The sequence below is a fragment of the Bombina bombina genome, chromosome 2 (genome assembly GCF_027579735.1).
Source record: "Bombina bombina isolate aBomBom1 chromosome 2, aBomBom1.pri, whole genome shotgun sequence".
Taxonomy (NCBI): Eukaryota; Metazoa; Chordata; class Amphibia; order Anura; family Bombinatoridae; genus Bombina; species Bombina bombina.
In genome coordinates, this window is record NC_069500.1 from 603,418,875 (window position 1) to 603,436,298 (window position 17,424).

Here is a 17,424-nt window from a genome sequence, read left to right on the forward strand (position 1 = left end):
TCATCCTGGGCAACTTTACAATTTGTGACAGTTCTGTCCTTACTTTGTTTGGACGCAATGGCACAATTATCACACTATATTTGAAGGGGGAACCACATTGGCTACCATACATACAGAACATGATCTATCTGAAGGTACAGTCATGTTAAACAGGCTTAAACTGGTTAATAAAGCACAAAAACCGTTTTAAAACAAAACCGTTACTGTCTCTTTAAATGTTAAACAGGGCACACTTTATTACTGAATATGTGAAAAACTATGAAGGAATTATCCAATCTTTACCAAATTTTCACCACAGTGTCTTAATACATTCAAAGTATTGCACCCCAATTTTCAAGCTGTTAACCCTTAAGATGCGGAAACCGGAGCCGTTTTTTAATTTTAGCCCCCTTACAGTCCCAGCCACAGCCTTTGCTGCAACTTCACCAATCCCAGGGGGGTATATGATACCAAATGAAGCCTTCTAGGAACGTTTTTAGTGGATTCCAGACCCTCACACATGCAGCTGCATGTACTGAACTCAAAATTAACTGCACAGTAATGGCGCGAAAATGAGGCTCTGCCTACTACAGAGAAAGGCCCTTCCTGACTGGGAAGGTGTCTTAACAAGTGCCTGGTGCTAAAAACGTTCCCCAATGTTATAAAAGTGTGAAATACAACTTCAAACTGCACATAATACTTAAATAAAGCAATCGATTTAGCCCCTAAAAGTGTCTACCAGTTTATAGCCCATAAAAAGCCCTTTATTCTGTTTGAGACTAAGAAAATGGCTTACCGATCCCCATGAGGGGAAAATGACAGCCTTCCAGCATTACACAGTCTTGTTAGAAATATGGCTAGTCATACCTTGAGCAGAAGAGCCTGCTAACTGTTTCCCCCAACTGAAGTTATCTCATCTCAACAGTCCTGTGTGGAAACAGCAAACGATTTTAGTAACTGCTGCTAAAATCATATTCCTCTCACAAACAGAAATCTTCATCTCTTTCTGTTTCAGAGTAAATAGTACATACCAGCACTATTTTAAAATAACAAACTCTTGATAGAAGAATAAAAAACTACAACTAAACACCACAAACTCCTCACCATCCCCGAGGAGATGCTACTTGTTCAGAGCGGCAAGGAGAATGACTGGGGGGGCGGAGCCTGGGAGGGACTATATGGACAGCTCTTGCTGTGTGCTCTCCTTGCCTTTCCCTGTGGGGGAGGAGAATATCCCACAAGTAATGGATGACACCGTGGACCGGACACACCAATGTTGGAGAAACATCAAGATGAAGTCTTCCGGTGGGTGTTGCTTTAAGATAACAACTGAGTGGTTTTGCTCTGTATTAGTTACCTGCTTTTAAGATAATTTGTGGCCATAATACTCACCATCAATACCTCCCTTGGCAATAACTGTGCCAGGGAAACCTCAAGGATCAAGATTTAAAATTTCTTGGTCACAGAGGAGTCATTATTTCAACAGAGTCACTAGGGTTTATAGTAGAACTTTTTAAATTCAGCCTGCTACATTTACCCACCAGTGTGTTTGATGCAGCAAATCATCATTAAATACATGCTCACAACAGAATTTGACTCCTTATTTGACATCCAATAGAAGAAACTTTGCTGGAGTTTCTATAAATACAGTATCTTGTAGAGGCTTCTACTGGGTTCATTAAAGACTGCACTGCAGATTACATGACAGAGTGTTTGTTTTGGCGACCCCCCAGTTGACAACTTCAGCACAGCAAGGCTTGTGGACACGTCTGAAAACTATGTCTGGGGATCTAGAACTAAAATCATATCAGTACCTTACTTTTGAGCTTTTTCTTTTTTTTTTATTGTGAAGCTAATACCTTTTTAGATTGGACCCTCTTTGTATTGACTCTCCACACATTTATTATGTAAGCAGTGGGTAGTTTGTCTAGAGACTTGCTGAAAATGTTCCCAATGTTTATGTTCTTTATTGTTATTATGTTAAGTTGTTTTGAGTATAAAAATGAGACAGTGGGGCCGATTTATCAAATGTCGGGCGGACATGATTCGCTGCAGCGAATCTTGTCTGCCCGGTATCGCTAAATGCCAACACCATACGCTGTCGGCATTTAACATTGCACAAGCATTTCTGGTGAAATGCTTGTGCAATGCCGCCCTCTGCACATTCGCGGTCAATCCGCCACTAGCAGAGGGTGTCAATCATCCCGATCAGATCGAGTTAAGGAGCAGCGGTCTTATGATCGCTGCTTCTTCACTTATGTTTTCTGGTGAGCCGGAAACATCGGGGTAGATTGCAGCATCCGCTGCTTGATAAATCTACACCAATGTTTTTATCTTTTGCTCATAAGTCCCAAAGCCGCAGAGTCTGCCTCAATCTTGTTATATGTTGCATCCTTATCAAAAACAAAATGGCTAATGCATTATCAGTTTCAATCAGAACATGGCTATAGTAATGGTTACCCATATAAAAGGAGTCCTGTTATTTTACATAAAGCAAGTGATCTGTACCTCCCTCTCGAAACTGTTTTCATTCAAGTGATCTGTGAATCACATATGTGCAAGATGGATGTTTACGAGGGAAGTGATCGAAAACTGTTTTTTTTTTATGTCTCTTAATAAAAAGAATCTTGAAAAAGAAAAAAAACCCATCAAGATGAAGTTCATGTGAAAGGACAACCAATGTTACCAATCTGAAAATGCAGGATGCTCTGCTGCTGTCTACAATTGATGATATAGAAAATGCTGTAGAGCACAGAGAAACACCATCAGAATTGTTGGATCTGCGCTATTTTTGCACAAAATCTACTAACAAACTTCCAGACACAGCAATTCCCTGTATTCCTGAAAGGCTGCATAGAATGTCTATCTGACTAACTCACAGGAATATCCTACAGGACCCCAAGGCATGAACAATACAACTGTGGACGTTAATTTTTCTTACCAGCTTTGGCTAGGACCAAGGATCTAAAATATCTGAAGAAAAAGGAACAGACATAGCGGTGCTGGAAGAGACACAACTTACAATAGCAGAGCATCAAAAGATAAGGCAAGGGTGGGTAGGAGAAGTAATATTCACCACCTATAATAGGGTAATGGGAGCAGCCATTCTTTTTAGAAAAAAATAGAATACTTTACCTCATGAAATGAGACTCAGATTGGGAAGGAAGGTACATCATTTTACAAGTGTAGGTTGATGGCTGGTCTTTTATATTGTGTGAGGTGTATGGACACTTTAATGTTAAAACAAACTTGTGACCATTATTGCAGAGGAAACTAATGAGCTACCTTGATCTCCCTGTAATCATAGGAGGAGATTTTCATATGGCACCCATTCCTTACTATATAGATATCACAACACTGATATAAACCTGCAAGCAAGGTTACAGCCAATGCACTTAAAGTGGGACATTATTACCATAAACTAATTTAAGAGGGTGCTAAGACTTAGATATCTGGTGGGAGAAAAATCCTGACACACATTTATCTCACCATCTAAGCAATCACTCTTGTGTATTATTTTTTAGTCTTAGTGACTATTAGCCCATCAACCCTTGAAACAAAAATTTGAGGCAGTCACACTTTTGGATCATCCCCAGTCACTTTATCAATAATGAGCAAATTAAAACCACCGGACAACCTTCTCTACTACTTATATCAAAACGTAAACCTTCTCAATTACCTTAAAGGGATATAAAACCCCAACATTTGCTTTTGTAATACAGCCAGAGCATAATATTTTGTAAAAAGTTTTAAAATTACTTCTATTACCAAATTTGCTTTGTTGCCATGATATTCTGTTGAAGAAATACCTAGGTAGGCATCTGGAGCTACATGGAAGGAAATAGTGCTGCCATTTAGTGCTCTTGCAAATGGATAACATTCTTGCAAAACGGCTGCCATATAGTTCTCTAGAAATGGGCCGGTGTTCCGTTAAGGGGCCAAACTTTTTAAAAGAGTGAACCATGTCACTTCCTGTGATGTTACATCAACTGTTGTAGACATTTTGGCCCTAATGCGCATGCGTGCCAGCTTCATCACATACCTGGTCGCATACGTCACTATTTAGACCTGTCAAATTCAGAAGCCTTTCTATAGCGCATGCGTGGGATTTTCTATCACAAATGGGGGGTTTATGGAAAGCTGTTTATTCGTCTCCTCTGCGATATTCGGAAGTCCGCCCCCCCACTGCAACTACTCCCATTAAGCTGGAGTGGCTGTTTGTCATTCATACACGCACGGAGACTCAGCTTAATGGGGGTAGTTGTAGTGGGGGGGCGGACTTCCGAACATTGCTAAGGAGACGAATAAACAGCTTTCTATAAACCCCCCCATTTGTGATAGAAAATCCCACACATGCGCTATAGAAAGGCTTCTGAATTTCACAGGTCTAAATAGTTTCCCAGTGACGTATGCGGCCAGGTATGTGATGACGTTGGCACACATGCACATTAGGGCCAAAATGTGTACAACAGCTGATGTAACATCACAGGAAGTGACATAGTTCGCTCTTTTCAAAAGTTTGGCCCCTTAACAGAACACCGGCTCATAAGCATACGTCTCTGATTTTCAACAAAAGATACCAAGAGAATGAAGAAAAATTAATACAAGTAAATTAGAAAGTTGTTTAAAACTGCATGCTCTATCTGAATCATAAAAGAAAAAATATGGTTTTCATATCCCTTTAAAGGGGGGTGGCATATATACAAAGCCTTAAATATACAGCACCTTAATAATCCAAATTCTTTTTTAGGTAAACCACAAAGACGTCCATGATTTTTATCTTAGATGTCTTACTGAGACTAATAGACAAATATATTTATGTTAAAAAAAAATAAGGGACAATCTATTGCTCCAGCAGACGGTTCACTCTCTTAAACTCAGAGCACAATATTACAGATTTGGCAATAGAGTGAGTAGATTTTTAGCCATTATAACATAGTTAAAAAGAAGCATAATCTCTGCCATAATAATAATGGCTAATAGGACCATAACTGATGAGCCTGCTATATAAACATTGTTTAGCCAATACTACCAGCAGCTTTATAATTCACAAGAGGAAAATAACACCATCTAATAGCAAATCTGAGAGACTGTGAAATTACCCATTCTGTCAGAACTGTTGCAAACATTCAATGTGCCCATTACAGCCATCAAAGATAGGAAGGTGATTCAAGAGTTGACAGAGTTTAAAATATATGGGAAATTGCTCCTTTGGGTATAATTTTGTAAATGAAATTGTTATCTCTGCCAAAATAAACCATAACCTAATCAAATGGGCTAAGCTTCTAAGGATAGAAAACCTCATTAGCTTATCTCTCGATGTGTACACAAGAGCCTTCTTATCTTAATTTTTTACTACGGATAGGAGCCGGTAGGGAAAATTGTTTTTTGTTATTGATTTTGGGGATTTCGCCAGACTTGGTTCTCATAATGCTCTCTATAGTTTGCTCAAGACCATCCTATCTACAATTTACAGATACCAGAAGTGCCGGCTGAAGGACATCAAGGGTACGGTAAAACAAGTGGTTTCACTTCATATGATAGAGGCATAATATGGGTACACGGTACAACTATGAGTTATATTTTCATTGTCTATAAGTTTATGCATCAGGGTTATTTATATCTGTGGGGACCCTCCCTATTTGTTATATACTGACCTCATTGTGATGATGAATAGATATGGCTATATCAAGAGCGGTTAAACCTACTTGGGATTTGGTTGTTGTTTTCAAATGGTTTGGTGTGTCACACTTGCAGACTAAATTTCTTCCTCTGCAGGGCAACCCAGATTTATTCACTGGATTTACGACTAAATTGTATGCTCAGTGGCAGGAGAAAGGCCAAGGCTGGCAAGGGAAAGAGAGCCAATGTGCACATTCCAGGAACATCAAGCACAGAAGCTGCTGCCAAGCATACATTATTTTGCATAACTGCAAGTTAAACATTATGTTAAAAGCTCCTACAGGGGCAGGATCTGATAAATAGTTGAGGGTGGTCATCCCTTCAACGCATTTCGCCCAGGCAACGACTGGGCTTTCTCAAGAGAAGCGTTGCATGGGCAAAATGCATTGAGGTCTCTTATCCCTCCACGGCCACCGTAGTTAGGGTGATACAAAGACGCCAATATCGGGTCACCTGTTTGAATCAGTGAGGACTCTGACTACAGGGAAAAGCAGAAAGCGCTGGGTTCAAGGATAGCCAGAAGGAGTGAGCGGTTTTTGTATACTACTTGCTTTTATGAACGAACTGTCAGTAAGTGCATTTTACATTTGCGCACTTTTGTTGTCAATAAATAATACACTAAGAATGGCATGCTCTGTTGTTTTCTTTATGTATTGACATTTTTTTCCCTTGAGAGATTTGAGGAGATCCTTCTATACATTTCAGCTGCACCCATCTCGATTTAAAACACATACATAAGTGCCCCATAAGGATCCCTATCAAAGCAATCTGTACTGAAATTTGGGAGCACACCCACTTGGAGGATATATCGTGGATTTCGATTATTGAATCTCACAAGAAACGTTTATGATATCATATGACATTGTTTGTCAGTGTGATATATTACTTTATTAAATCCATTTATTTTATACATTTTAGTTTTCTGCATATATTTTTTTTTTTTAAATAATCTTTTATTGAGATTAATGTTACATAAACATCATAGAAATAACATAACAAGTAATATACATGAACAATTAAAGTTGTCTCTTAAGTCTCATATCAACAGGTGTTGGTTGTACATTACATAGTTATCATTAATTTAACAATCTCATTTTATACCATATAGATGATAGCATTTAACAGTGGTTAGTTTGATGGTTACACTTGAACCAACTGGTATAGGAAACAATATTGCTCTGAAAATGATAACCACAGAAATTATATATTTACATTAAGATATATCAGGAAGAAGCGGAAATGGTTACAGGAATGTTCAGCGGGTAAACACCGCTATAAGTATAGGGGGGGGGGGGAGAGGAGAGTGTTGCGATCGAAAAGCAGCAAACAAGATAATAGTCCATCTTAAGGTGATAAAGTATCTCTGAAGCTGTAGTGGTTCAGAGGGTGAGGGGTGGGCTAAATATAAAAGTGTAATATAAGTTATATAAGTAATGAGGTGGCAGTGGTATTATTATACAGTGGAAATAGTAATGGGAGAAGCCTCTTACCTCTAAGAGACCTACCCCTTAAACACAATTGAGTGCTGGTGATGTTTTTTTGACAAACACTAAAATAGGCAACCTACTATTAAACCAAAGGTATTAGTACACAAATGAAGGAACTTAAATCATAAGATATATGTTTTTATAGCTGCAAGTCATGTATATCTTTGCTTGAGCATGGCTAAAACAGCATCTCTCCACTAGTCTCTAACCATATGTTGAATATAGCAGATACAGCTAGTTTTGACCTCAAGAGGAGAAAGTGAAACATATATATATATAACAAAGAAACACGATAGTGATATAGGACTCACCAAACCCACGTCCTTATAGGAAATAGGAGATAGCTTAGACAGATTAATTTGCAAACTAATCTAGGAAGAGCTGCATATACATGACTTCAGGAATAGGGTATAGTGAGCTAAATTGATTAACCAGCCCAGGGCTATATAATACCTATATGTGATCTATTCAAAGTATTAGGGAGCACAGCCCTGATATCCATTTTATAAAAGTGAGGGTGTGAATTAATAGTGTCTATGGTCGAAGTTTCATCCAAATGAATAATAGCCTAGTAATGAGTATCCATCTAATTATACTGAAGTAGAGAACATAAACAAGGTAAAGTGACAAGGGATGCATAAAGATAAATAACAAGGTAACCTCCATGCGGTCACAAACGATCCCCCATCTCCCCCGCCGGCTAAGGGAGACAGAGGAGTTATATCACTTATGTATGGACAGGAAAAAGTAATACCTCTGTCTAACTAGGCAAATAAAGATGAGACCTCATTGTAATCTCCAACTAAATTCAAATATACATAAAGAGAAGGTAGTATATTGGCAATAAGCAAAATATCATTATATGATATTTAGTGCGTGAGGGGGAGAAATGAGTATAAGTAGAGAAACCGAAGTTGAACCTGAACACAGTGCTTGATGAGGGATATTCAATGTATCTGTGTTTAGTGTGTTCTTAGTCAGCGAGTAATGCCAATCTCTTACTTATATGGATAGATCAAGATAGGAAAAAGCAAATGTTCACTAACCATGGCATGAAAAGCAAACACGACTTACATTCTAATGTAATACCTTGAGTGGATATCCTTAATGGATGAACATATAACACATAACATAGGAACTATTTCAGTATAAAGGAAAGCCAGGGGCAATACAATTTACTCAGGGCTATGTGCTGCTGGAGTAAATAATAGCCCAAGCGGTCAAAAGTATGACAGGTAAAAAATACATATCACAATCTATTATGTGAGGAAAACGCTGATAATGAATGTATTATGGGTTTTAACAGTATAATTTGCTCGCATATTCAGGCCTCTGCATTCTGTAAGTAAAAAGAATTTATGTTATAGAAGGGATCCAGTTGGAGTTTCTGATTGGAAGTCTCCCCGTAAGACTTAGTGAAGGAGTATATGTATGCTGGGAGCTAATGCCTATTGTATATTAATTCAGCAAATGTAATGTATAATAACCTTACATGTATATAAAGGAGAGTATACTACCTTCTTATGGCTGATACTTAAACAACTGTGGACAGTCGGATACACTAGATATCCTCAGAGTTGGAAACATAACATAATATATCCATCAGGTCTTACTTATATAACATATCCTAAGTAGATGTATATACAATTGAAATTCAATAAAGAAATATAAGGAGCAGCTGCTTTACAAAATTAATAATAACAATAACATAGAAAAAATGTTTAGTGAAACATAAGTTAATGGTTAATTTGTTATTACAGGATAGGTTACCATAGTACTGTAACCTGGTGTCCAAATACTATATCCATATCTCTTCTAGTAGTTGTAAGAAGTGTATATCATAATGCTAGTGGAACACATAATACCCAGTTTAGGATTTGTACTATGGTTAGTGAGTTACAATATATCAGAGAGTTTTTAACTCACGGAGTATACAGGAATTACATGTAGTATTACTTTTAACTCAAAAGCATAATTAGCCAGATATAAGGATCAACTATATAACACAAATAATTAACAACTACATAAATGGTGGCTAAAAGGGAGACAAATCAGTATAATGTTTTGATGAGCATTAAACTCAGTTGAACCCTGGGTACTCTAAGAGTTCTAGCTGACTCTAATTCTCAGAAAACAAAACTGCAAGAGTCTTTGAAGTGTTTGATGAAGTGACCTCTGTGGATCAAACATACTGACTGTAATTTGTAGCATCAATGAGCATTTTATCATAGTCCCAACGATCAGAAGGGCAGAAGGCTGCAATTCCAGAACACAGATTAACTGTCCTGTGCTCTCTGCTGTCTGATGAATCCCTTGCACTTCTCAATTCTGTTGGTCGACCCTCTGGGGGCTACTTATCAAGCCGTCTACTTTTCTGGCTTCGCCGGCCCAATACGTCCGCCTAAGCTCGCCTACCTTCGCCGCCGCGGACCTTGAATACGTTCGCCTAAGTTATCAAATAAAGCTGTCAAAAAGCCGCGGGGCGATGAGCAGCGGACTGTGACAGTTATCACTCATCCGATCTCGCTGCCCTTCGGCTTTTTCCCAGCTTTATTGCTAGCCTGTCACTAAGCACTCACACTAAACTACACTGTTCTACCCCCTATACCGGCGCCCCCGGAGGCCCCCGCAACTAAATAAAGTTACTAACCCCTAAACCGCCGCTCCTAGACCCCGCCGCAAGTCTTATAAATGTATTAACCCCTAAACCGCCGCTCCCGGACACCGCTGCCACCTACATTATACCTAGTAACCCCTATCCTGCCCCCCTATACCGTCGCCCTCTATTATAAAATTATTAACCCCTATCCTGCTGATCCCGCACCTCTCCGCAACTAAATAAATAGTTTAACCCCTAAACCGCCGCTCCATGAACCCGCCGCAACCTATAATAAATTTATTAACCCCTATCCTGCCCCCCACTACGCCGCCGCCACTGTAATAAAATGATTAACCCCTAAACCTAAGTCTAACCCTAACCATAACGCCCCCCTAACTTAAATATTAATTAAATAAATCTAAATAAATTAACTCTTATTAACTAAATGAATCCTATTTAAAACTAAATACTTACCTTTAAAATAAACCCTAATATAGCTACAATATAAATAATAATTATATTCTAGCTATCTTAGGATTTATTTTTATTTTACAGGTACCTTTCAATTTATTTTAACCATGTACAATAACTATTAAATAGTTATTAACTATTTAATAGCTTACCTAGCTAAAATAAAGAGAAATGTACCTGTGAAATAAATCCTAACCTAAGTTACAATTACACCTAACACTACACTATACTTTAATAAATTATTCCTATTTAAAAATAAATACTTACCTGTAAATAAACCCTAAGATAGCTACAATGTAATTAATAATTATATTATAGCTATCTTAGGATTTATATTTATTTTACAGGTAACTTTGTATTTATTTTAGCTAGTTAGAATAGTTATTAAATAGTTATTAACTATTTAATAACTACCTAGCTAAAAGAAATACAAAATTACCTGTAAAATAAATCCTAACTTAAGTTACAATTAAACCTAATACTACACTATCATTAAATTAACTAAATAAACTACCTACAAAGAACTACAATGAAATACAATTACATAAACTAACTAAAGTACAAAAAATAAAAAAAGCTAAGTTACAAAAAATAAAAAAATTAAGTTACAAACATGTTAAAAATATTACAACAATTTTAAGCTACTTACACCTAATCTAAGCCCCCTAATAAAATAACAAACCCCCCCAAAATAAAAAAAATCCCTACCCTATTCTAAATTACATAAATTTCAAAGCTCTTTTACCTTACCAGCCCTTAAAAGGGCCATTTGTGGGGGCATGCCCCAAAAAGTTCAGCTCTTTTGCCTGTAAAATAAAAATACAACCCCCCCCCAACATTAAAACCCACCACCCACATACCCCTAATCTAACCCAAACCCCCCTTACAAAAACCTAACACTAATCCCCTGAAGATCATCCTACCTTGAGTCGTCTTCACTCAGCCGAGCCACCGATGGAACTGAAGAGGACATCCGGAGCGGAAGAAGTTAATCCTCCAAGCGGCGCTGAAGAAATCTTCCATCCGATGAAGTCATCATCCAGGCGGCGCTGAAGAAGTCTTCGATCCGGCCGATGTCATCTTCAAAGAGGCGCTGAAGAGGTCTTCTATCCGGGCAAAGTCATCTTCCAAGCCGGGTCTTCAATCTTCCTTCCGCCGACGCGGAACCACCTTCTTCACCGACGGACTACGACGAATGACGGCTCCTTTAAGGGACGTCATCCAAGATGGCGTCCCCTCAATTCCGATTGGCTGATAGGATTCTATCAGCCAATCGGAATTAAGGTAGGAAAATCTGATTGGCTGATGGAATCAGCCAATCAGATTGAGCTCGCATTCTATTGGCTGTTCCGATCAGCCAATAGAATGCGAGCTCAATCTGATTGGCTGATTGGATCAGCCAATCGGATTGAACTTGAATCTGATTGGCTGATTCCATCAGCCAATCAGATTTTCCTACCTTAATTCCGATTGGCTGATAGAATCCTATCAGCCAATCGGAATTGAGGGGACGCCATCTTGGATGACGTCCCTTAAAGGAGCCGTCATTCGTCGTAGTCCATCGGTGAAGAAGGTGGTTCCGCGTCGGCGGGAAGGAAGATTGAAGACCCGGCTTGGAAGATGACTTCGCCCGGATAGAAGACCTCTTCAGCGCCTCTTTGAAGATGACATCGGCCGGATCGAAGACTTCTTCAGCGCCGCCTGGATGATGACTTCATCGGATGGAAGATTTCTTCAGCGCCGCTTGGAGGATTAACTTCTTCCGCTCCGGATGTCCTCTTCAGTTCCATCGGTGGCTCGGCTGAGTGAAGACGACTCAAGGTAGGATGATCTTCAGGGGATTAGTGTTAGGTTTTTGTAAGGGGGGTTTGGGTTAGATTAGGGGTATGTGGGTGGTGGGTTTTAATGTTGGGGGGGGGGGTTGTATTTTTATTTTACAGGCAAAAGAGCTGAACTTTTTGGGGCATGCCCCCACAAATGGCCCTTTTAAGGGCTGGTAAGGTAAAAGAGCTTTGAAATTTATGTAATTTAGAATAGGGTAGGGATTTTTTTTATTTTGGGGGGGCTTGTTATTTTATTAGGGGGCTTAGATTAGGTGTAAGTAGCTTAAAATTGTTGTAATATTTTTAACATGTTTGTAACTTAATTTTTTATTTTTTGTAACTTAGCTTTTTTTATTTTTTGTACTTTAGTTAGTTTATGTAATTGTATTTCATTGTAGTTCTTTGTAGGTAGTTTATTTAGTTAATTTAATGATAGTGTAGTATTAGGTTTAATTGTAACTTAAGTTAGGATTTATTTTACAGGTAATTTTGTATTTCTTTTAGCTAGGTAGTTATTAAATAGTTAATAACTATTTAATAACTATTCTAACTAGCTAAAATAAATACAAAGTTACCTGTAAAATAAATATAAATCCTAAGATAGCTAGAATATAATTATTAATTACATTGTAGCTATCTTAGGGTTTATTTTACAGGTAAGTATTTATTTTTAAATAGGAATAATTTATTAAAGTATAGTGTAGTGTTAGGTGTAATTGTAACTTAGGTTAGGATTTATTTCACAGGTACATTTCTCTTTATTTTAGCTAGGTAAGCTATTAAATAATTAATAACTATTTAATAGCTATTGTACATGGTTAAAATAAATTGAAAGGTACCTGTAAAATAAAAATAAATCCTAAGATAGCTAGAATATAATTATTATTTATATTGTAGCTATATTAGGGTTTATTTTAAAGGTAAGTATTTAGTTTTAAATAGGATTCATTTAGTTAATAAGAGTTAATTTATTTAGATTTATTTAATTAATATTTAAGTTAGGGGGCGTTAGGGTTAGGGTTAGGTTTAGGGGTTAATCATTTTATTACAGTGGCGGCGGCGTAGTGGGGGGCAGGATAGGGGTTAATAAATTTATTATAGGTGGCGACGGTGTAGGGGGGGCAGATTAGGGGTTAATAAATGTATTATAGGTGGCGACGGTGTAGGGGGGGCAGGATAGGGGTTAATACATTTAATATAGGTTGCGGCGGGTTCAGGGAGCGGCGGGTTAGGGGTTAATACATTTATTATAGTTGCGGTGGGCTCCGGGAGCGGCGGTTTAGGGGTTAATATGTATAGAGTAGCTTGCGGTGGGCTCCGGGAGCGGCGGTTTAGGGGGTAATAACTTTATTTAGTTGCGGCGGTGTAGGGGGGGTCAGATTAGTGGTGTTTAGACTCGGGGTACATGTTAGGGTGTTAGGTGTAGACAGCTCCCATAGAAATCAATGGGATGTCTGTCAGCAGCGAACTTGTACTTTCGCTATGGTCAGACTCCCATTGATTCCTATGGGATCCGCCGCCTCCAGGCTGGCGCTTTGAAAACCAGGTACGCTGGGCCGTAAAAGTGCCGAGCGTACCTGCTAGTTTTTTGATAGCTAGCAAAAGTAGTGAGAATGTGCCGCACTTGTGTGCGGAACATCTGGAGTGACGTAAGAATCGATCTGTGTCGGACTGAGTCCGGCGGATCGAAGCTGACGTCACAAAATTCTACTTTTGCCGGTCTCGAGCCTTTGATAACTAAGGCGTATCAGCCTCACCACAAATACGCTGCGGAATACGCAGCGTATTTGAGGTTGACGGCTTGATAACTACCCCCCTCTATGTCACACCCGCCATCTGTGATCTCTAATGTGCTAATCTGAGGCTTTCCCAAGTCGGCTGTTTAAGCTATTGAGAGCTACTAAAAAATATCAGTTTCGGAGATCTGTATACCGGGGGCTCTCGATCCGTATGTTGTTGGTGAGTCACTGGGGACTCTGCTGGAGGCTCCGGTTTATTAGGTGGAGGATCACTGACAACTCTTGAGGAGTTCTATTCCTCTGCAAGTACTGTATGGAGCTATAGAAAATGATTATCCAGTATCACCTCCATTTCCTTCAAAAGTGTGATTTCTGCTGCCTTCATTTTGAGTTGATCTTAGTGCTGGTGCTTATCCTGAAGTGGCTCTGTGAGATCGCTGCTTTGAGGTAGTCGCAGACCATTTAATTTGTCTGACCGTGGTGCTGCTGTTCGCAGGCTATGCAGGGCGATCACTTTGCAAAATGGCGGCTCGCGCCACACAGATGCGGCCCGTTACTGACTCTGTTGTCAGTGCTTGAGTCGGTCACTAGAGTTATAGTAGGTGAGCACCTCCTAATAAACGAAATCGCCACTTCTCCCAGCTCTAGTTTGGGTGCTAGGGCTATGAGTGCCCTAGGGAAGATCAGTTGAGGCCGGTGTTGGTCCTCGTGATATGGAGATCTAAGTGGTAGACTGTAGCAGCGCTCCGGATCAAAGTAGCTGAGTTTGATCAAGTTAGCTCTATGTTGCTGCTATGCTCTTTTCAAGTCTGTGTACAACAAATAATACCGGCAAATAACTTGAATTAGTTAGACTGCTACGGAGCTACTGAAGTGTGCAGCTGCCAGTTTTCTGCATATTTTTATGATATATAAAATTAATTTGAATTAAAATGTATCTAATATAAGTAGCAATTATGATACAGGAACAATAAACAGGATTGCAGAGCACCGGATCTTGTGAAAAATGAAGCTTTATTGCTTAAAAGATGGAGACAAGTTACAACTTCACATAACCTAGAGAGCTGATGTAGGTGCGGGTATCCACGTACCCGTTGCTTTGCAATTATGATACTCTTGTAGCGCAGATATAGCTTTTTCTTTTATTCGTAGATAAAAGTTACTTACTCAGGATGCTTGTGTTTTTGTTTTTTTTAATGTTCTCTATGGGACTATTAGGAATTAAATATGTTCTTTTTCTTCATTTATGGTTCTTACAATAAAATGTAGCTGGCTTGGACTATGCTAAAGATCACAGAGAAATGACTGGAACTTCAGAACTATACAAACTTGGTAACTGCAACAAGCTAATGCTCTCTGTATTTATTAAATACATAACATTGAAATTGTATTTACCTCTGTACTGCACGAATAGTTTGTCCTCCTAGCTGTTATATAAAGAGTTGTTCCTTTAGATTACTGATTGCATTGCACATAGGTAAACTGCTTAATAATTATCTCCATATAATCATCTTATAAAGCCTTTCAATGTTTCCTATAAAAGCTGTGCATTTAATGAGTACAGTAACTCCTATTTAGAGCGCTGATTTATTTTTGCTATATTGGGAGTTCTATTTTTATTCTTATTGATCTGATTTGTTAAAGAGGTCTTTCTTGAGGTCACATACTTCCACCAATACTTTCTAAACACTTAGGGTTCCAAAGCTTCTCCAATGTACGGTACTAGTTCTTGTGCTAGAATAAAATACACAGGTATGCTAGGACTGTGAAGGAACTGACAGAGGCCAATGTAGTTTACATTTGGTCATTAAACCAAGACAACATGTATCTATGAAAGCTCCAGTTTTCATTGATAAAAATCTCCCCTAGTATTCAGAAATCAATGGAATCATTTCACATATACTGTATAATAAATGGTGTTAAAGGTGCATTTACTTTCTGCTGTCATAGCTAAAAAGCGCACAGGTTAGTTACAATGACTCACTTACCAGGTGACAACTGGGGACACTGGATACAAACTGAGCTCCCTGGCATCCTAAGATAAATCCAGCTAGATTTAGGAGGACACAGACAACCGATAACATAACAAATAAGTTTACCTTGAAAGAAAGAAAGAAAAAAAGAAAAAGAAAAATTAGCTTCTTTATTTATTTTTAATCCCTAGTCCTCATAATTAAATATATGTTCTGTAAAATAAGGATGGAGGTTGGAGAAGCTAAGGCTATGGGGCTGGGAACAACCTGCTTACTCAGGGCAGCACTTGTAGTACAGAAATTTGCATCTTCAGGGATTTGACAGTTAAGACTTCATCCAAGACATGAAATTACAAAATGTGAAAAAGTGATAGGGACACCAAGAGCAAATTTCTATCTCATATAACGACCAAGACTTTGCATTAAACCTTATCAGTTACCTGCTTACAAAGCAATGAAAGGGTGGATGTGACATTGCCAGAAAAAGCCTTAGGTAGATTTATTGAGCAGCTAATGCTGCATTGGAGCCCCATCATTTCAGGTCCACCTGAAACGTAAGTTAAGAAGCAGCAGTCGTAAGAAATACGATCGGGATGATTGACACCCCCTGCTAGTGGCCGATTGGCTGCAAGTGAGCAGGGGGCGGCATTGCACAACCATTTCACCAGAAATGCTTGTGCAATGATAAATGCAGACAGTGTATGCTGTCAGCATTTAGCGAGGTCGAGCAGACATGATTCGCTACAGCGAATAATGTCTGCTCGACCATTAATAAATCTACAGATAGATACAGTATAGGAGCGTAAAAAGGCTATTGTATACGTAACAGGATAAATATTTAGTAAAAAAAACTAAACCAACACGAGGGGATACAGGGTATCTAACGATAGTATCATCTAAGGTAGGAATGGATCATATAGGACATAAATATCCACTAGTGGGTAATTACACTAAAAGTGTTCTAATATATAAACAATATGTTAGATACGTATAGTGATCCGACCACTTAAAGACAATATATTCCAATATCTTTAAAGGTTAAATTTATTAAAAACTATATTTATAAAAAATGAGAAGGGTGATCCTACAGGTGATCACGCGAGTAAAATGACCTAAAAGTTCAGTAGGATAAAAGTCAATATATTGTACAAATAAATAAATACAGATATTGATACAAATAAGATAGGGTATAATTAGGAAGGATATAATTAAGAACACACCCAAAATATGAACAAATAAGTGTAAGCAAAAACAGGAACTGATGAGGATCAGTTAAACAACCAATGCATGGTAGTATGACTCCCTATATTAAGATGATTTACCGGTATAGGCTTATGTAACGTGTACACGTGATAATACGTGGAAAATGTGAAAAAATGTAAAAATAGTGAAAATAGTTAAAAATGTAAAAAATATAAAAAATGTAAAAAAATAAATTATATTTATATATATATATATATATATATATATATATATATATATATATATATAATAATCCAAATGTCCAAGAAAAAATGTCCTGTGAGTGTCCAAATTAATCCAAGTGACCAAAGACAAATAATATATGTTATACAAATGTCCAGAAACAAAGGTGATCCTATGTCCAAATGGTGTGTATCCAAATGGTATCCTGATACCCTGGCTGGGATTAACACTAGTAAACAACAAGGT

At 38.2% G+C, this 17,424-nt stretch overlaps 1 protein-coding gene across 2 annotated transcripts in view; it reads right to left on the reverse strand.

Moving 5' to 3' along the window:
* Positions 1–17,424, reverse strand: part of ENTREP1 (endosomal transmembrane epsin interactor 1) — a 353,321-nt gene that overhangs the window by 203,071 nt on the left and 132,826 nt on the right. The window contains exon 3 of one of the 2 annotated variants that reach the window (XM_053702521.1): positions 15,769–15,879. The exons of the other annotated variant lie outside the window; for it this stretch is intronic. Coding sequence (XP_053558496.1) covers positions 15,769–15,879 — 111 coding nt within the window. The remainder of the gene's footprint in view (positions 1–15,768; positions 15,880–17,424) is intronic. 2 annotated transcript variants of the gene reach the window in all.